The sequence below is a fragment of the Somniosus microcephalus genome, chromosome 8 (genome assembly GCF_052327205.1).
Source record: "Somniosus microcephalus isolate GS21.2 chromosome 8, FLI_Smic_1.0, whole genome shotgun sequence".
NCBI classification, from domain to species: Eukaryota; Metazoa; Chordata; class Chondrichthyes; order Squaliformes; family Somniosidae; genus Somniosus; species Somniosus microcephalus.
In genome coordinates, this window is record NC_140994.1 from 99,621,948 (window position 1) to 99,643,474 (window position 21,527).

General features: G+C 47.5%; 1 protein-coding gene across 1 annotated transcript; it reads right to left on the bottom strand.

Annotated features, from left to right (window-relative positions):
- Positions 1-4,164: 4,164 nt before the first annotated feature.
- On the bottom strand, positions 4,165-21,229 carry LOC147113722 (neuromedin-K receptor-like). The gene is made up of 3 exons (XM_085996152.1): positions 21,158-21,229; positions 11,844-12,040; positions 4,165-4,387 (listed from the first exon to the last, which is right to left on the bottom strand). Exons 1-3 carry the CDS (start codon positions 21,227-21,229, stop codon positions 4,165-4,167), a joined length of 492 nt encoding a protein of 163 aa, XP_085852278.1.
- Positions 21,230-21,527: the final 298 nt, after the last annotated feature.

Here is a 21,527-nt window from a genome sequence, read left to right on the forward strand (position 1 = left end):
TGTATCCAATTCCATTTTAACTTGGGACCCTGCTATCGTGAGGGTGACCCAAATGGTTCGGTGATCCTCTTTTGCGATTACATTGTGAAGTTTGAGACAGCTTAATCTCCTGTTCTCGGATTCACTATCGCTCATCTGGTCTTCGGAACTACTGTCCGTCATCTTTTGTACTTTCTTGTACGATTCCTTAGTAGCCTTTTTGTTGTCGCTGGTCTTCTTCCCAGACCTACAAACTCATGCAAAGTGTCCAATCTTCCCGCATTGTCTGCATATTTTGTCTTTGGACCAGCAGTCCTTCTGGTCATGGTTAGTTCTGCCGCAGCGATAACATTTTGCAAATCCCCGTGTCATTTCATGGGTGCCGTATTCCTGTGGTTTTTGTTGAATTTCTGCAGCTCCCCTGGCTGCTGCTTCATACGATACTGCCACGCTGAAAGCCTTATCTAGCGTCAGCTCTTTTTCTGCGAGTAACTTCTTCTGTGTTCCTTCACTCAGGAGTCCACAGACAAATTTGTCCCGTAGGGTATCTGCCAGTCCTGCTCCGAACTGGCAGTGCTTTGATAGCTTGCGTAGTTCTGTATGATACTCAGCATTGCTCTCATCTTTGTGCTGAGTTCTCCTGTGGAATTTAAATCTTTCTGCTATCAACAGCGGTGCAGGGTTTAAGTGCTCCTGTAGAACAGCAACAATTTCATTAAAACTCTTCGCCTTCGGTTTGGCTGGAGTAATCAGATCCCGCAATAGGCCGTACATTCTAGCGCCCATTACATTTAGCAATATTGATGCCTTTTTCCCCTCCGCTATTTCATTTGCCTCAAAATATACCTCGACTCTTTCCACATACGTGGTCCAGTCCTCTAATGTATTATCAAAAGCAGTGATACAGCCAGTCTTCAGCATCTTGCAAATCTAAATGGCATCTCCCACGCTTTGCCTTCTTCCCCGATTTAACAAAATGGCGCCTCCCGCGCTTTGTCTTCTTCCCCGCTGTTGTTAGCGCTGCTTTCCACGGTTTCCTGCGCGTTAAATATTAATTCGTTTTCTTTTATTATCTTCCCGTCGTGGAGCGGACCCTCTGGGACACTTCCCTCCCTCTTCTGAGGTCCGAATGCTGCCCAGCTTTGAAACACTGGCCGCACCCTGTGTGCTCCGCCCTCTCTCTCTCTCGTTGCTTCCCGACTCGCTGCCCGGCCCGCCGCAGCCCAGGAAGGATCAGAGCACTACCTGCCACCAGCCCGATTAGCTGTGAAACCACGGACCGAGGAACCCAGCCTGGCTCTGGACAGTCTCTCCTGCAAGTTTTGAACTCGATGATTGACGGTCGACGCCCGTTTCTCGAGTTTCAATGGCCTATTTTTTTTTTTCTTTCTTCTGGCTCCGACCTTCAACAACGTCGTCGGAGCTGCTGCTGAGTTGCAGGTAAGTTCGTTTCTAACTCGTCACCAGTGTTAAGTCTGTGAATGATTGAGACATGGACTAGCAGGAGAGAAACAAACAAGTCTTTACTGGTGAAAGGCATAAACGAAATGAACCAACAGAGGCTCTCTAGCGCCTTTTATACAGAAGTGGTCACTGCCGGTACTGCAGTCTGAGACCAGTTATTCTCTTAAAGGTACATACACAACATACTCAAAGCTGCTGATGTTCCTTGGGCACCCAGAGATTCTATAACATGCATGATATTAGAGCTCACCTTTACCTGGGTGAGATAGTTTCCTCCTTCTGAGTGACCACCAGCACTGGCCTGTGCAGGTTTCTGATTGACTGCCTTGCCCTATTGTTCCCTGCTCTGCGCTTCATCTCAGCTCTCCTGGTTATGCTTTCTTTTTTCCAGAGGAATGCTGTGATTTTCCTTTAAATTTGGATGCTCCTGCTTTCAATGAAGCTCCTTGCTCTTGTGTTGTTTTCATTATCATAGAATTATACAGCACAGGAGGCGGCCATTCGATCCATCGTGTCTGTGCTAGCTCTTTGAAAGAGCTATCCAATTAGTCGCACTCCCCTGCTCTTTCCCCATAGCCCTGCAAAATTTTCCTTTTCAAGTATGCATCTAATTCCCCTTTGAAATCTGCTTCCGCCACCCTTTCTGTGCATTCCAGATCGCAACTCGCTGCGTGAAAAAAATTCTTATTTCCCACTGGATTTTTTGCCAATTATCTTAAATCTGTGTCCGCTGGTTACTGACTCTCCTGCCAGTGGAAACGGTTTCTCCTGATCTAAACTATTAAAAACCTTCATAATTTTGAACACCTCTATTAAATCTCCTCTTAACCTTTCCTGCTCTAAGGAGAACAATCCCATTTAATGTGTAACTTCTTGACAATGCCTTTGGCTCACTTTCCACATCTTCCTGATACAGATATAATGACATGATATGTAAGGGCTTATTTCCTGATGCTCTGTTCCCAGTGTGGAGCCTCATTAATGGGAGCACTGATCAGAGATAGAGTTATGGCATGATTTGGTGACCTGTGATAGCCCCCCACCAGCAGCCTCACTAATCAACCCCTACCGTCTGAAACACCCCAAGGTCATAGATAAAACTGAAACAAAAGCAGTAGAATGTAACTTTTAAATATGATTAATCTTACATTTTAACAAGGTAATTTTTGTGTGATAAAATGGCCCATTAATTCCAATTATATATCACATCCCCAATAGACACACAATTCAAACTGGCCTGTTTAATGAACAGACTCTGATTACAATCACATTTACAGCCTTATTTACTACAACAGTGACTACACTTCAAAAGTACCTCATTGGCTGTAAAGCGCTTTGGGACGTCCTGAGGTCATGAAAGGCGCTGTAGAAATGCAAGTCTTTCTTTTCTTTCTTTAACCTGTATTTACACACCTTGGGGGGAAATTGAGCCACACCCCCTTTGGGGCGCTTACTTCAGCGGGGCGCTACTTTTAGCGCCCTGAAAAAATTAGCACCCCCACAGCCGAAATTCATTGGTAGCGCCCCAAGAGGGAAGCGGGGTGCTACTGAAAGTGCCCCGCCTCCCTCTTGGGGCATTGTGAGGGAATATCGCGGTGCTACGTGCCGTGGTACTGCAGGCCTTCCTCCCCTTCTTAAAGGGGAGGGGCCTTGCGCAGCACGACCCGGGGCTCAGCTGGGCCACCAGGGATCAGAGTGCCAGCAAAAGAGCCCGGCACTCAAGAGAAGTGCTGGGCTCACAGAGCTCAGCTGGCACTCCGCGGGGGGGGGGAGGGCTGCTCAGGAGGCCGGGGACGGCAAAATGGGCAGGTGCTGCCAATGGCCGCCCGGCACCTCCCCTTTAATTTGCGCCGCCCCAGCCGCAGGTAGGCCTCCCTGACCCTGTTGGACATAACGTCCAGTTGTAAGTCAGGGGGAGCTACCGGAGATCGCGGCCAGCGCGCGAGCGGGGCGTTGCACACGACGATGATGCCATTGCTGGCGGCACAGCACCGTGAGGCGCTAACGGTTACCGCCGCCGCAAACCTCCCGCTTAATTTCGCTGGAGGCGTTGGCGGCGCCGCGCCTGGGGGCTAGTTGCTTTGAGTCCCTAATGGGAGGTGCAAAGCAACCGAATTTTAGGCCCTTATCTTTAGGAATGTACAGAAAAGAATGTAAGTTAAAGCCCCAAATAGTGGACACTCAAATGAAGGTTACAGTGCGGGGGATTCAGTGGATTCCAGACACGTTCAGCTGCCCAGATAAAGTGATTGTTACCAGGCTCTACAGTTCGAGCCTAATGTACACAGAGTGTGGTCAGCTCTGTGAGGAGCCCAAATTACTGCGAACCAGGATTAAAGATTCGGGTCCAGAATCAGAGAATTGGGAGCTGGTATCGGAGAACTGGGAACCAGGATGAGCGAATCGGGAGCCAGGATCGAAGATTCAAGAACCAGGATCACAGAATAGGGAGTCGGGATCGGAGAATCGGGAGCCGGGATCAGAGAATTGGGAACCGGGATCGGAGAATCGGGAAACGAGATCAGAAAATCAGGAACCGGGTTCGGAGAATTGACAAATAGGATCGTAGAATCAGGAGCCTGGATCAAAGAATTGGGAGCCTGGGCTCAATGTCTGGTTCGCCACAGTTCTGGTGAGTGTGGATCCATGCAGGAGCCATGTCTCACAATGTTGCCCCTTGTCTCTGAAGGGATAGCAATCCTGTACAGGACGAGATGGTGATCAAAGAACGATTCCAGAGCTGATGAATTCTCCCTTTCTCTCTTTATTTTCATCGTATTTGGAATTGATACGACTAATCGCCATTGTCTCCGTTCTACTTGAGTTGTAAGTGCTGCTACGAGTCATTCGGAAGCTTGTTGCTGTCGTTAGCTCCTGTTGATCATATCTACTGACGTATACAAAAGGGCACCAACGGCAAGCTCTCTTGAATCCGATGCGAAATCTGAGAAAATACAACAGAAGAAGTACTGTGGGACCCAACGACCTCGTACCTTTTCCCAGATTAATCCCACTGACAGAGAAACTCTCACCCAATGCTTGAACATGTCCAGGAATTTGGTAGAAATGCCAAACCTCACGAACACTTTACGATATTATCACATAACCCCCAATGCAGCTCATTACCCCAATCCCGTCTCGCCAATTGTCTCGATCCCATTTACACCGTCCACTTCAATTGCTTCCCTGGGAACTTATTCCACAACTTGATTGCCCTTTGAAGTTCTTTCTGAATTCTCTTCTTACTCCTAATTTGGGATGCAGTATGTGAGTAATTTGAGAAGTCACGTGGTGAGTGTAATGTGCTCGGGAGGAACAGGTGACTTTGGACCTGTGGCAAAACCACTAAGAGACTCTTACAGTGACTTACATAATTGTCTGTAACCAATGTTATTACCTCTAGCATTAATTGTCTGTAACCAATGTTATTACCTTTCAAGTTGGCTCTGGTTAAACAGAGCTAGATCGACAACATCGCGATCTGACGCGATGACGTCATCACGTGGGTCACGTGATGTCCCCTTTGGCGGGAAACGTGATGACGTCATGACGTCAGAGGTAGAGGGCGGGGCCAGCGAGTCCTCGTGTGGATTGAAAGAGAAAAGACCTGTTTTGAGCTTCTCCTGTAGGTTCTTGTTTTGTAAAGTTCTTAGACAATAAATTCAGTTTGTTAACTTCCAGTAAGTTATAGATTCTTTGTTAGGAGCGCAGAGACTCCTACAGACCGATAGTTCCCAAAGCTCTCCATCACTGGGGTTTTCCTCGCCTCATGTCTGGGTCTGCTGTAGACTAATCGATAGAGATTGATCGCTGTGATTAGTCAACAACTCCATTATCATCGTATCGTGTGACTACCAGGTAGACTACTAGATGTCCTACTCGGGTCCCCTCCCTCACCTCTTTTTCCGATACATTAATGACTGTATCGGTGCCGTTTCCTGCTCTCGTCCCGAACTTGACAATTTCATTCACTTTGCCTCCAATTTCCACCCTTCCCTCGCCTTCACATGGTCCATCTCTGACTCTTCCCTTCCCTTCCTCGACTTCTCCGTCTCCATCTCTGGGGATAGGTTATCGACCAATATTCACTACAAGCCCACTGACTCCCACAGCTACCTGGACTACACTTCCTCCCACCCCGCTTCCTGTAAGGACTCTATTCCATTCTCCCAGTTTCTCCGTCTCCGCCGTATCTGCTCCGACGATGCCACCTTCCACACCAGTGCTTCAGACATGTCTTCCTTTTTCCGCAACCGAGGATTCCCCTCTACCGTGATTGACACTGCCCTCGACTGTGTCAGCTCTATCTCCCGCACTTCTGCCCTCACCCCTGCCCCTCCCTCCCGGAACCACGATAGGGTTCCCCTTGTCCTCACCTTTCACCCCACCAGCCTCCACATTCAATGGATCATCCTCCGGCATTTCTGCTACCTCCAAAGTGATCCCACCACCAAACATATCTTCCCCTCCCCTCCCCTCCCCTTTCAGCATTCCGCAGGGACCGCTCCCTCCGAGACACCCTAGTCCACTCCTCTAGCACCCCAAACAGCCCTTCCCCTTCGCTTGGCACCTTCCCGTGCAAGCGGAGGAGATGTAACACCTGCCCCTATACCTCCCCCCTTCCCACTGTCCAGGGCCCCAAACACCCCTTCCAGGTGAAACAGCGATTTACTTGTACTTCTCGCAATCTAGTATACTGTATTCGCTGCTTATGATGCGGTCTCCTCTACATTGGGGAGACCAAACGCAGATTGGGTGACCACTTTGCGGAACACCTCCGTTCAGTCCGTAAGGGTGACCCCGAGCTTCCGGTCGCCTGTCATTTTAATTCACCGCTCCATTCCCACTCGGACCTCACCGTCCTTGGCCTCTTGTATTGTTCCACGGAAGCTCAACGTAAACTCGAGGAACAGCACCTCATCTTCCGATTAGGCACTCTGCAGCCTTCCGGACTCAATATCGAGTTCAACAATTTCAGATCATAACCTCGGCCCCTATTCCATTTTTTCTTGTAATTTTTACACTCCTTTCCCCCCCCTCTTTCCTTTTGTTTCTCTCTCACACCTGGCAGCTATCTCTTGCCCTGCCAGTACACTTTACACCTAATCTCAGCCTATTACCATCTCGTCTAGCTTCTAATACCTTTTATTGTCTCTTTTTTACTTCTTTTGTTTCTTTTATTCTTTTGTCTGATCACAGCCCTGCCTCCGATCTATCTTTTCTTTCCAGTTTTGAAGAAGGGTTCGACCCGAAACGTCAACTCAAATTTCTGTCCACAGATGTTGCCTGACCTGCTGAGTTTTTCCAGCATTTTCTGTTGTTATTTCGGATTTCCAACATCCGCAGTATTTTGCTATCAGACTACTAGATGGACCTTGGGCTTTTTTCATCCAGCAATTCCTATGTTCCTAACTTCCTAATTTTTTACGTGTGTCCCTGGGAAATATCACTGGGAAACTTCACAGAACCCCCTCAGCTGTGTAATAATCACTGCTTGTGATAGGAACAGTTTATCTAGTGATCAAAGGTTTAGGAACATTGGTACCGGAGCAATCACTCAACCCTTCAAGCCTGTTCCGCCATTAAATTAGATCATGACTGATCTGTATCTCAACTCCATTTACCCACCTTGGTTCCATAACCCTTACCTAACAAAAATCTATCAATCTCAGTTTTGAAATTTTGAATTGACCCCCAGCCTTAGCAGTTTTTTCGGGGAGAGAGTTCCAGATTTCCACTACCCTTAGTGTGAAGAAGTGCTTCCTGACATCACCCCTGAATGGCCTGGCTCTAACTTTAAGATTATGACCCCTTGTTCAGGACTAACCCCGCCCCCCCCACACCCCACCACCCACCAGAGGAAATCGTTTCTCTCTATCCACCCTATCAAATACTTTAATCACCTTAAATACCTCAAATAGGTCACCCCATAATCTTCTTTACTCGAGGGAATACAAGCCTAGTCTGTGCAACCTGTCCTCATATTTAGCCCTTTTAGCCCTGGTACCATTCTGATGAATCTGTGCTGCACACACTCCAAATCTGCATCTAATATATCCTTCATGAGGTGCGGTGCCCAGAACTGAATGCAGCTACTCCAGTTAGAGGTCTAACCAGAGCTCTGTACAGTTGTAACATGACTTCCACCCCTTTGAATTCCAGCTCTCATGCCATTAGCTTTTTCATTATTTTTTGTACCTGTCCACTACTTTTTAATGATTTTAGTACGTGAACCCCTAAATCTCTCTGCTCATCCACAGTTCCCAGCTTCTCAGCATTTAGAAAATAATCTGACCCATCTTACTTTGGTCGAAAGTGGATGACCACACACTTCCCTACATTAAACTCCATCTGCCAGTTTTGTCCTATCAATGTTCCTTTGCCACTTTCCACTCCCATCTACACTATTTACTGTGCCACCTAACTTAGTGTTGTCAGCAAACTTGGATATACGGCTCTCTATTGCTTCATCCAAGTCATTGATAAATGTAGTGAAAAGCTGCAGCCCCAGTACAGATCCCCGGGGGACACTCGTCACATCCTGCCAATTGGAGTGCATGCCCATTATCCTTAATCTCGGTCTCCTACCTCCTAACCAATTCCCTACCCATGTCCCAATTCCCAACCCTAGGTTGCCTCCAGTTCCATGCGCTCCCAGTTGGAGTGAAAGCTCCTGGTTATGTGAATTTCATTATGGCTGTATCTCAATGACAACTGCATCGACAACTGCGCTGTTAATGAAACATACACCAACACTCAAACTTTCTCCTCTGCTCTGCTTGCTGCAGTGCATACAAGGGTGAAGTTCCATTCACTAACTCGTCCAACTGGCCTTTCTTCATGTGTGAGACAGTGAGCATGTGCAAGCTATTGTACCACAAGTGGGTGTCCTGATCCTATCTCCACATGACAGACACACCTGCACTCTCCAGCTGGAGTCACGGGCTGATTTTCCCCCCTCTAGCTCAGGGTTGCTGATGCTGCTTGTCATCTTCGCTGAAATCATGTTCTAGTCTGTGCAGGTCGGTGGAGGTGTCCTGTCCCACTGAGCTTTGTGTTAGAGATCACTTCAGTGATATAGATGTATAGGGGGGAAAATTCCCGAGCCGGCGCTAACGGGGTGCAAAGCAACTAGCGCCCGGGGGCTAGAGCGGCCCAAGAGAAAGGGGGAGCGTTTCCAGGAGTGCCCTACCTCCTGCTTGGGGTGTTACCATTGAATTTTGGGCGCAGGGGCGCTAACTTTTTCGGGACGCTAAAAGTATTTTTGGTTTGAGTAAAGTGCCTGGGGGATTTATTGGGCCTGTGCAGCTGTTTTTTTTAGTTTTCTACTTGATATTTATGGAGGAAATTTCCGCAAGAACCTAGTGGATCTCTTCAGTCACTATTACTCTCTCATTTCCAACCATATTCTCCCCTTTGGGTCTGGGTGCTGGATATCTCAGTGATCCTCCAACATTAGCCAGTGTGCCTCAGCATCTGGTCCGAGGGAATGCTGTTGGAACATGCCCGTGCCTCACTCTGGTGCTTCACCCTGCAACACTGGGACTCACATTACTCTAACACTCTAAACTGCAGAAAAAAAGATTAATAACTGTCTTTCTGTCTGTCTCTATATGTCTGCCTGCTTGTCTGTGTCTATCTGCTTGTCTGTCTTTCTGTGCCTGGCATCTGTTTCCTGTCAGTCTGTGTCTGGTTTTTGGCCTCTGTCTATCTAATTGACTGTGTTTGCCTGTTTATGTTTGTCTTTCTCTCACTTCCTACCTATCTACCTCCTACTCCCTCAACTCTATTCCCACCACCTGCTCACCGCCCAACTTCCCTCCTGGCCCTCATGTTAGTAGATATTGTAAATGGTTCCCTCTCCTCAGCTACTGCCCCCCTCCCCTTCAAATCTGCCCTCATCACCGCTCTCCTCAAAAAACCAACGCTTGACCCCTCAGTCCTTGCAAACAACCGCCCCATCTCCAACCTCCCTTTCCTCTCCAAAGTCCTTGAACGTGTTTTCGCCTACCAAATCCGTACCCAACTTTCCTGCAACTCCATGTTTGAACACCTTCAATCAGGTTTCTGCCCTTGCCACCATACCGAAATGGTCCTTATCAAAGTCACAAATGACATCCGATGTGACTGTGATTGTTGTAAACTATCCCTCCTCATCCTTCTTGACCTGTCTGCAGCCTTTGACATGGTTGACCATACCACGCTCCTCCAACGCCTCTCCTCCGTCGTCCAGCTAGGTGGAACTTCCCTCGCCTGGTTCCATTCTTATCTATCTAATCGTAGCTTGAGAATTATCTGCAACGACTTCTCTTCTCGCCCCGACACTGTTAGCTCTGGAGTCCCCCAAGGATTTATCATTGGCCCCCTCCTATTTCTCATCTACATGCTGCCACTTGGTGACATCATCCCAAAATACAACGTCCGGTTCCACATGTATGTTACGAAACCCAGTTCTACCTCACCACCACCTCTCTCGACCCCTCCAGTGCACATGATTTGTCACACTGCTTGTCTGACATCCAGTACTGGATGAGCAGAATTTTCCTCCAACTAAATATTGGGAAGACCGAAGCCATTGTCTTTGGTCCCAGCCACAAATCCTAGCCACCGACTCCACCCCTTTCCCTGGCAACTGTCTGAGGCTGAACCAGACTGTTCATAACCTTAGTGTCATATTTGACCCCGAGGTGAGCTTCCGACCACATATCCACGCCATCACTAAGATCGTCTATTTCCACCTCTGTAACTCTGCCCGACTCTGCCCCGCCTCAGCTCATCTGCTGCTGAAACCCTCATCCATGCCTTTGTTACCTCTAGACTTGACTATTCGAATGTTCTCCAGGGTGGCCTCCCATCTTCCACCCTTCGTAAACTTGAGGTCACCCAAAACTCCACTGCTCGTGTCCTAACTCGCACCAAGTCCCGTTCACTCATCACCCCTGTGCTCGCTGACCTACATTGGCTCCCAGTCCAGCAACACCTCAAATTTAAAATTCTCATCCTTGTTTTCAAATCCCTCCATGGCCTCGCCCCTCCCTATCTCTGTAACCTCCTCCAGCCCTACAATCCCCCGAGATCTCTACTCTCCTCCAATTCTGGCCTCTTGCGCATCCCTGATTTTAATCACTCCACCATTGGCGGCCGTGCCTTCAGCTGCCAAGGCCCTAAGCTCTGGAATTCCCTCCCTAAGCATCTCCGCCTTTTTACCTCTACCTCTCTTTCCTCCTTTAAGACGTTCCTTAAAACTTACCTTTTTGACCAAGCTTTTGATTGTCTGTTTGATAACGCTCCTGTGAAGTGCCTTGGGACGTTTTACTACGTTAAAGGTGCTATATAAATGCAAGTTTCTGTTGCTGTTGTCTGTCTGCCTGCCCGTCTACCTGCCATTGTCTGCCTGCCCATCTGCAGTGTTGTTGTTATTGCCTCTGTCTGTCTGTCTGTCTGTCCCCATTTGCCTGCCCTGTCTGCCTGCCCCATCTGTTTGTCTGCCTGTCCCTGTCTGTCTATCTGTCCGTCCCTGCCTGTCTGTCCCCATCTGCCTGCCCTGTCTGCCTGCCCCATCTGTCTGTCCGTCTGTCCCTGTCTGTCTGTCTGTCCCCATTTGCCTGCCCTGTCTGTCTGTCTGTCCCCATTTGCCTGCCCTGTCTGCCTGTCCCCGTCTGTCTGTCTGCCTGCCCCTGCCTGTCTGTCTGTCTGTCCCCCTCTGCCTGCCCTGTCTGCTTGCCCCATCTGTCTGTCTGTCTGCTCCTGCCTGTCTGCCTGCCTGTCTGTCTGCCCCTGCCTGTCTGCCTGCCCCCATCTGTCTGTCTGCCTGCCCCGCCTGTCTGTCTGCCCCTGCTTTTCTGCCTGCCCCTGCCTGTCTGTCTGCCCCGCCTGTCTGTCTGCCTGCCCCTGCTTTTCTGCCTGCCCCTGCCTGTCTGTCTGCCTGCCCCCGTCTGTCTGCCTGACCCACCTGTCTGTCTGCCTGCCCCATCTGTCTGTCTGCCCCTACCTGTCTCTCTGTCCCTGCCTGTCTGTTTGCCTGCCCCACCTGTCTGTCTGCCTGCCCCTGTCTGTCTGTCTGTCTGCCTGCCCCCGCCTGTCTGTCTGCCTGCCCCTGCCAGTCTGTCTGCCTGCCCCCGTCTGTCTGCCTGCCCCCGTCTGTCTGTCTGCCTGCCCCCGCCTGTCCGTCTGCCTGCCCCTGCCTATCTGTCTGTCTGCCTGCCTGCCCCTGTCTGTCAGTCTGCCTGCCCCTGCCTGCCTGTCTGCCTGCCCCCGTCTCTCTGTCTGCCTGACCCACCTGTCTGTCTGCCTGCCCCCATCTGACTGTCTGCCCATGTCTGCCCTGCCCGCCCGTAACTGCCTCTGCTCGGCTGTCTGGCTGTTCGTCAGTCTGTTGCCTATCTATCTGTTGCACTCACCGTTTGTTAAGGCAGCAGTAAATGATAGGGTTGTACATGGTGGAGCTCATGGTGAGCCAGAATATTCCCAGGTACTCCTGCTGTATGTAGGTTTCGAAATAGATATCCTGCTTGAAACTCCCAAGGATAAAATACAAGTGGTATGGCAGCCAGCAAATGGCAAAGGTCAGAACCACCATGATCATCATCTTCACAACCTGCAACAGAGTAAGGAACATTAGGTAAGTTGTTTGAAGGTGTTATTAGTGATGTGTTTTAGTTAAATTGTTGGAAAGTGTTCTTAATTTAGATTTTAGAGAGGGAGTAGGGTTGCCAACCCTTGCGGATTGTCCTGGAACCCCAAGGAATTGAAGATTAATCTCCAGGACACGGCTGTGAGCAAACCCAGGAGAAAAATCATTGGGGCATAAAAAAAGTGTTATTTTATTTTTCTTTAAACACTTTTGTTTATTAGTTATGAAAAATATTGGAGATGGGAGAAAGGCTCAAGTTGTACGTTAGTTGTTGGAAGGTTTTATTGAAGAAAGAAAGACTTGCATTTATACAGCGAGTTTCACCACCTCAGGACGTACCAAAGTGCTTTACAGCCAATGAAGTACTATTTGGAGTGTAGTCACTATTGTGATGTAAGAAACATGGCAACCAACTTGCGCACAGCAAGCTCCCACAAACAGCAATGTGATAATGGTCAGATAACCTGTTTTAGTGATGTTGATTGAGGGATAAATATTGGCCAGGACACTGGGGATAACTGCCCTGCTCCTCTTCAAAGAGTGTTGTGGGATAATTTAGATCCATCTGAGAGAGCAGATGGGGCCTCGGTTTAATGTCTCATTAGAAAGATGACTATCAATCGGTTGCAAAATTTGAAAGTTATGAGAAGTCATCTCCAGTCTTCATCTCTCAAATGAAATTATAAATTGTTACCATGTATTGAGATTTTACTTTACGTATTTGGTCTAGTAGGGATTTTTGATTAATTTAGATAACAGAGAGGGAGGATTGGCCTGGAGTCTGCAGGAATTGCAGATTAATCTCCAGAACACTGTTTCCAGCAAACCTAGGAGAAAAGACATTGAGGCTTTAAAAAAGTGTTTTTCTTTAAACACTTTTGTTCATTAGATACAAAAATATTGGAAATGGGAAAAAGGCTTAAGTTGTACGTATGTTGTTGGAAGGTGTTATTAGAGGTGTGTTGGTCGGATGCTGTTGGAAGATATTATTAGAGATGTGTTGGTCGGATGTTGTTGGAAGGTGTTATCAGAGATGTGTTGGTCGGATGTTGTTGGAAGGTGTTATTAGAGATGTGTTGGTCGGATGTTGTTGGAAGGTGTTATTAGAGATGTGTTGGTCGGATGTTGTTGGAAGGTGTTATTAGAGGTGTGTTGGTCAGATGTTGTTGGAAGGTGTTATTAGAGATGTGTTGGTCGGATGTTGTTGGAAGGTGTTATTAGAGATGTGTTGGTCGGATGTTGTGGAAGGTGTTATTAGAGATGTGTTGGTCGGATGTTGTTGGAAGGTGTTATTAGAGACGTGTTGGTCGGATGCTGTTGGAAGGTGTTATTAGAGATGTGTTGGTCGGATGTTGTGGAAGGTGTTATTAGAGATGTGTTGGTCGGGTGTTGTGGAAGGTGTTATTAGAGATCTGTTGGTCGGATGATGTTGGAAGGTGTTATTAGAGATGTGTTGGTCGGATGTTGTGGAAGGTGTTATTAGAGAGGTGTTGGTCGGATGTTGTTGGAAGGTGTTATTAGAGGTGTGTTGGTCGGATGTTGTGGAAGGTGTTATTAGAGATGTGTTGGTCGGATGTTGTTGGAAGGTGTTATTAGAGATGTGTTGGTCGGATGTTGTTGGAAGGTGTTATTAGAGATGTGTTGGTCGGATGTTGTTGGAAGGTGTTATTAGAGATGTGTTGGTCGGATGTTGTTGGAACGTGTTATTAGAGATGTGTTGGTCGGATGTTGTGGAAGGTGTTATTAGAGATGTGTCGGTCGGATGTTGTGGAAGGTGTTATTAGAGATGTGTTGGTCGGATGTTGTGGAAGGTGTTATTAGAGATGTGTTGGTCGGGTGTTGTGGAAGGTGTTATTAGGGATGTGTTGGTCGGATGTTGTGGAAGGTGTTATTAGAGATGTGTTGGTCGGATGTTGTGGAAGGTGTTATTAGGGATGTGTTGGTCGGATGTTGTGGAAGGTGTTATTAGAGATGTGTTGGTCGGATGTTGTTGGAAGGTGTTATTAGAGATGTGCTGGTCGGATGTTGTGGAAGGTGTTATTAGGGATGTGTTGGTCGGATGTTGTTGGAAGGTGTTATTAAAGATGTGTTGGTCGGATGTTGTTGGAAGGTTTTATGAAAGATGTGTTGGTCGGATGTTGTTGGAAGGTGTTATTAAACATGTGTTGGTCGGATGTTGTTGGAAGGTGTTATTAGAGATGTGTTGGTCGGATGTTGTTGGAAGGTGTTATTAGAGATGTGTGGGTCGGATGTTGTGGAAGGTGTTATTAGAGATGTGTTGGTCGGATGTTGTGGAAGGTGTTATTAGAGACCTGTTGGTCGGCTAGTCATAGAGTCATAGAGTAATACAGCATGGATAGAGGCCCTTCGGCCCATCGTGTCCGCGCCGGCCATCAAGCCCTGTCTAATCTAATCCCATATTCCAGCATTTGGCCCGTAGCCTTGTATGCTATGGCATTTCAAGTGCACATCCAAATGCTTCTTAAATGTTGTGAGGGTTTCTGCCTCCACAACCCTTTCAGGCAGTGAGTTCCAGACTCCAACCACCCTCTGGGTGAAAAAGTTCTTTCTCAAATCCCCTCTAAACCTCCTGCCCTTTACCTTGAATCTATGCCCCCTAGTTATTGACCCCTCTACTAAGGGGAAAAGCTCCTCAGCATCCATCCTATCTATGCCCCTCATAATTTTGTACACCTCAATCATGTCCCCCCTCAGCCTCCTCAGCTCCAAGGAAAACAAACCCAACCTGCCCAGTCTCTCTTCATAGCTGAAGCGCTCCAGCCCTGGTAACATCCTGGTGAACCTCCTCTGCACCCTCTCTAACGCGATCACATCCTTCCTGTAGTGTGGCGACCAGAACTGCACACAATATTCCAGCTGTGGCCTAACCAGTGTTTTATACAGCTCCATCATAACCTCCTTGCTCTTATATTCAATGCCTCGGCTAATGAAGGCAAGTATCCCATATGCCTTTTTTACCACCTTATCCACCTGTTCCGCCGCCTTCAGGGATCTGTGTACTTGCACACCCAGATCCCTCTGACCCTCCGTCTTGCCTGGGGTCTTTCCATTCATTGTGTATTCCTTTGCCTTGTTAGTCCCCCCAAAGTGCATCACCTCGCACTTTTCCGGGTTAAATTCCATTTGCCACTGTTCCGCCCATCTGACCAACCCATCTATATCGTCCTGCAGACTGAGGCTACCCTCCTCGCTATTTTCCACCCTACCAATTTTTGTATCATCCGCGAACTTACTGATCATACCCTTTACATTCATATCCAAGTCATTAATGTAGACCACAAACAGCAAGGGACCCAGCACCGATCCCTGTGGTACCCCACTGGCCACAGGCTTCCAGTCACATGTTGTGGAAGGTGTTATTAGAGATGTGTTGGTCGGATTTTGTTGGAAGGTGTTATTAGAGATGTGTTGTCGGATGTTGTGGAAGGTGTTATTAGAGATGTGTTGGTCGGATTTTGTTGGAAGGTGTTATTAGAGATGTGTTGGTCGGATGTTGTGGAAGCTGTTATTAGAGATGTGTTGGCCGGATGTTTTTGGAAGGTGTTATTAGAGATGTGTTGGTCGGATGTTGTTGAGAGTTGTTATTAGAGATCTGTTGGTTGGATGTTGTTGGAAGGTGTTATTAGAGATGTGTTGGTCGGATGTTGTGGAAGGTGTTATTAGAGATGTGTTGGTCGGATGTTGTTGGAAGGTGTTATTAGAGATGTGTTTGTCAGATGTTGTTGGAAGGTGTTATTAGAGATGTGTTGGTCGGATGTTGTGGAAGGTGTTATTAGAGATGTGTTGGTCGGATGTTGTGGAAGGTGCTATTAGAGATGTGTTGGTCGGATGTTGTGGAAGGTGTTATTATAGATGTGTTGGTCGTATGTTGTTGGAAGGTGTTATTAGAGATGTGTTGGTCGGATGTTGTTGGAAGGTGTTATTAGAGATGTGTTGGTCGGATGTTGTGGAAGGTGTTATTAGAGATGTGTTGGTCGGATGTTGTGGAAGGTGTTATTAGAGATCTGTTGGTCGGATGATGTTGGAAGGTGTTATTAGAGATGTGTTGTTTGGGTGTTGTGTAAGGTGTTATTAGAGATGTGTTGGTCGGATGTTGTGGAAGATGTTATTAGAATAGTGTTGGTCGGATGTTGTGGGAGGTGTTATTAGAGATGTGTTCGTTGGGTGTTGTGGAAGGTGTTATGAGAGATGTGTTGGTCGGATGTTGTTGGAAGGTGTTATTAGAGATGTGTTGGTCGGATGTTGTTGGAAGGTGTTATTAGAGATGCGTTGGTCGGATGTTGTGGAAGGTGTTATTAGAGATGTGTTGGTCGGCTGTTGTTGGAAGGTGTTATTAGAGATGTGTTGGTCGGATGTTGTGGAAGCTGTTATTAGGGATGTGTTGGTCGGATGTTGTTGGAAGGTGTTATTAGAGATGTGTTGGTCGTATGTTGATGGAAGGTATTATTAGAGATGTGTTGGTTGCATGTTGTTGGAGGGTGTTATTAGAGATGTGTTGGTCGGATGTTGTTGGAAGGTGTTATTAGAGATGTGTTGGTCGGATGTTGTTGGAAGGTGTTATTAGAGATGTGTAGGTCGGATGTTGTTGGAAGGTGTTATTAGAGATGTGTTGGTCAGATGTTGTGGAAGGTGTTATTAGGGATGTGTTGGTCGGATGTTGTTGGAAGGTGTTATTAAAGATGTGTTGGTCGGATGTTATTCGAAGGTGTTATTAAAGATGTGTTGGTCGGATGTTGTTCGAAGGTGTTATTAAAGATGTGTTGGTCGGATGTTGTTGGAAGGTGTTATTAGAGATGTGTTGGTCGGATGTTGTTCGAAGGTGTTATTAGAGATGTGTTGGTCGGATGTTGTGGAAGGTTTTATTAGAGATGTGCTGGCCGGATGATGAATTCTCCCTTTCTCTCTTTATTTTCATCGTATTTGGAATTGATACGACTAATCGCCATTGTCTCCGTTCTACTTGAGTTGTAAGTGCTGCTACGAGTCATTCGGAAGCTTGTTGCTGTCGTTAGCTCCTGTTGATCATATCTACTGACGTATACAAAAGGGCACCAACGGCAAGCTCTCTTGAATCCGATGCGAAATCTGAGAAAATACAACAGAAGAAGTACTGTGGGACCCAACGACCTCGTACCTTTTCCCAGATTAATCCCACTGACAGAGAAACTCTCACCCAATGCTTGAACATGTCCAGGAATTTGGTAGAAATGCCAAACCTCACGAACACTTTACGATATTATCACATAACCCCCAATGCAGCTCATTACCCCAATCCCGTCTCGCCAATTGTCTCGATCCCATTTACACCGTCCACTTCAATTGCTTCCCTGGGAACTTATTCCACAACTTGATTGCCCTTTGAAGTTCTTTCTGAATTCTCTTCTTACTCCTAATTTGGGATGCAGTATGTGAGTAATTTGAGAAGTCACGTGGTGAGTGTAATGTGCTCGGGAGGAACAGGTGACTTTGGACCTGTGGCAAAACCACTAAGAGACTCTTACAGTGACTTACATAATTGTCTGTAACCAATGTTATTACCTCTAGCATTAATTGTCTGTAACCAATGTTATTACCTTTCAAGTTGGCTCTGGTTAAACAGAGCTAGATCGACAACATCGCGATCTGACGCGATGACGTCATCACGTGGGTCACGTGATGTCCCCTTTGGCGGGAAACGTGATGACGTCATGACGTCAGAGGTAGAGGGCGGGGCCAGCGAGTCCTCATGTGGATTGAAAGAGAAAAGACCTGTTTTGAGCTTCTCCTGTAGGTTCTTGTTTTGTAAAGTTCTTAGACAATAAATTCAGTTTGTTAACTTCCAGTAAGTTATAGATTCTTTGTTAGGAGCGCAGAGACTCCTACAGACCGATAGTTCCCAAAGCTCTCCATCACTGGGGTTTTCCTCGCCTCATGTCTGGGTCTGCTGTAGACTAATCGATAGAGATTGATCGCTGTGATTAGTCAACAACTCCATTATCATCGTATCGTGTGACTACCAGGTAGACTACTAGATGTCCTACTCGGGTCCCCTCCCTCACCTCTTTTTCCGATACATTAATGACTGTATCGGTGCCGTTTCCTGCTCTCGTCCCGAACTTGACAATTTCATTCACTTTGCCTCCAATTTCCACCCTTCCCTCGCCTTCACATGGTCCATCTCTGACTCTTCCCTTCCCTTCCTCGACTTCTCCGTCTCCATCTCTGGGGATAGGTTATCGACCAATATTCACTACAAGCCCACTGACTCCCACAGCTACCTGGACTACACTTCCTCCCACCCCGCTTCCTGTAAGGACTCTATTCCATTCTCCCAGTTTCTCCGTCTCCGCCGTATCTGCTCCGACGATGCCACCTTCCACACCAGTGCTTCAGACATGTCTTCCTTTTTCCGCAACCGAGGATTCCCCTCTACCGTGATTGACACTGCCCTCGACTGTGTCAGCTCTATCTCCCGCACTTCTGCCCTCACCCCTGCCCCTCCCTCCCGGAACCACGATAGGGTTCCCCTTGTCCTCACCTTTCACCCCACCAGCCTCCACATTCAATGGATCATCCTCCGGCATTTCTGCTACCTCCAAAGTGATCCCACCACCAAACATATCTTCCCCTCCCCTCCCCTCCCCTTTCAGCATTCCGCAGGGACCGCTCCCTCCGAGACACCCTAGTCCACTCCTCTAGCACCCCAAACAGCCCTTCCCCTTCGCTTGGCACCTTCCCGTGCAAGCGGAGGAGATGTAACACCTGCCCCTATACCTCCCCCCTTCCCACTGTCCAGGGCCCCAAACACCCCTTCCAGGTGAAACAGCGATTTACTTGTACTTCTCGCAATCTAGTATACTGTATTCGCTGCTTATGATGCGGTCTCCTCTACATTGGGGAGACCAAACGCAGATTGGGTGACCACTTTGCGGAACACCTCCGTTCAGTCCGTAAGGGTGACCCCGAGCTTCCGGTCGCCTGTCATTTTAATTCACCGCTCCATTCCCACTCGGACCTCACCGTCCTTGGCCTCTTGTATTGTTCCACGGAAGCTCAACGTAAACTCGAGGAACAGCACCTCATCTTCCGATTAGGCACTCTGCAGCCTTCCGGACTCAATATCGAGTTCAACAATTTCAGATCATAACCTCGGCCCCTATTCCATTTTTTCTTGTAATTTTTACACTCCTTTCCCCCCCCTCTTTCCTTTTGTTTCTCTCTCACACCTGGCAGCTATCTCTTGCCCTGCCAGTACACTTTACACCTAATCTCAGCCTATTACCATCTCGTCTAGCTTCTAATACCTTTTATTGTCTCTTTTTTACTTCTTTTGTTTCTTTTATTCTTTTGTCTGATCACAGCCCTGCCTCCGATCTATCTTTTCTTTCCAGTTTTGAAGAAGGGTTCGACCCGAAACGTCAACTCAAATTTCTGTCCACAGATGTTGCCTGACCTGCTGAGTTTTTCCAGCATTTTCTGTTGTTATTTCGGATTTCCAACATCCGCAGTATTTTGCTATCAGACTACTAGATGGACCTTGGGCTTTTTTCATCCAGCAATTCCTATGTTCCTAACTTCCTAATTTTTTACGTGTGTCCCTGGGAAATATCACTGGGAAACTTCACAGAACCCCCTCAGCTGTGTAATAATCACTGCTTGTGATAGGAACAGTTTATCTAGTGATCAAAGGTTTAGGAACATTGGTACCGGAGCAATCACTCAACCCTTCAAGCCTGTTCCGCCATTAAATTAGATCATGACTGATCTGTATCTCAACTCCATTTACCCACCTTGGTTCCATAACCCTTACCTAACAAAAATCTATCAATCTCAGTTTTGAAATTTTGAATTGACCCCCAGCCTTAGCAGTTTTTTCGGGGAGAGAGTTCCAGATTTCCACTACCCTTAGTGTGAAGAAGTGCTTCCTGACATCACCCCTGAATGGCCTGGCTCTAACTTTAAGATTATGACCCCTTGTTCAGGACTAACCCCGCCCCCCCCACACCCCACCACCCACCAGAGGAAATCGTTTCTCTCTATCCACCCTATCAAATACTTTAATCACCTTAAATACCTCAAATAGGTCACCCCATAATCTTCTTTACTCGAGGGAATACAAGCCTAGTCTGTGCAACCTGTCCTCATATTTAGCCCTTTTAGCCCTGGTACCATTCTGATGAATCTGTGCTGCACACACTCCAAATCTGCATCTAATATATCCTTCATGAGGTGCGGTGCCCAGAACTGAATGCAGCTACTCCAGTTAGAGGTCTAACCAGAGCTCTGTACAGTTGTAACATGACTTCCACCCCTTTGAATTCCAGCTCTCATGCCATTAGCTTTTTCATTATTTTTTGTACCTGTCCACTACTTTTTAATGATTTTAGTACGTGAACCCCTAAATCTCTCTGCTCATCCACAGTTCCCAGCTTCTCAGCATTTAGAAAATAATCTGACCCATCTTACTTTGGTCGAAAGTGGATGACCACACACTTCCCTACATTAAACTCCATCTGCCAGTTTTGTCCTATCAATGTTCCTTTGCCACTTTCCACTCCCATCTACACTATTTACTGTGCCACCTAACTTAGTGTTGTCAGCAAACTTGGATATACGGCTCTCTATTGCTTCATCCAAGTCATTGATAAATGTAGTGAAAAGCTGCAGCCCCAGTACAGATCCCCGGGGGACACTCGTCACATCCTGCCAATTGGAGTGCATGCCCATTATCCTTAATCTCGGTCTCCTACCTCCTAACCAATTCCCTACCCATGTCCCAATTCCCAACCCTAGGTTGCCTCCAGTTCCATGCGCTCCCAGTTGGAGTGAAAGCTCCTGGTTATGTGAATTTCATTATGGCTGTATCTCAATGACAACTGCATCGACAACTGCGCTGTTAATGAAACATACACCAACACTCAAACTTTCTCCTCTGCTCTGCTTGCTGCAGTGCATACAAGGGTGAAGTTCCATTCACTAACTCGTCCAACTGGCCTTTCTTCATGTGTGAGACAGTGAGCATGTGCAAGCTATTGTACCACAAGTGGGTGTCCTGATCCTATCTCCACATGACAGACACACCTGCACTCTCCAGCTGGAGTCACGGGCTGATTTTCCCCCCTCTAGCTCAGGGTTGCTGATGCTGCTTGTCATCTTCGCTGAAATCATGTTCTAGTCTGTGCAGGTCGGTGGAGGTGTCCTGTCCCACTGAGCTTTGTGTTAGAGATCACTTCAGTGATATAGATGTATAGGGGGGAAAATTCCCGAGCCGGCGCTAACGGGGTGCAAAGCAACTAGCGCCCGGGGGCTAGAGCGGCCCAAGAGAAAGGGGGAGCGTTTCCAGGAGTGCCCTACCTCCTGCTTGGGGTGTTACCATTGAATTTTGGGCGCAGGGGCGCTAACTTTTTCGGGACGCTAAAAGTATTTTTGGTTTGAGTAAAGTGCCTGGGGG

Coding starts and splice junctions, on each gene's coding strand:
- LOC147113722 (XM_085996152.1), bottom strand. CDS start 21,229: ATGACAAGCAGCATCAGCAACCCTGAGCTAGAGGGGGGAAAATCAGCC. Junction 12,041..21,157: donor ACTCCAGCTGGAGAGTGCAG/GTGTGTCTGTCA, acceptor ACTCTGTTGCAG/GTTGTGAAGATGATGATCAT. Junction 4,388..11,843: donor TACTGCTGCCTTAACAAACG/GTGAGTGCAACA, acceptor GTATTTTCTCAG/ATTTCGCATCGGATTCAAGA.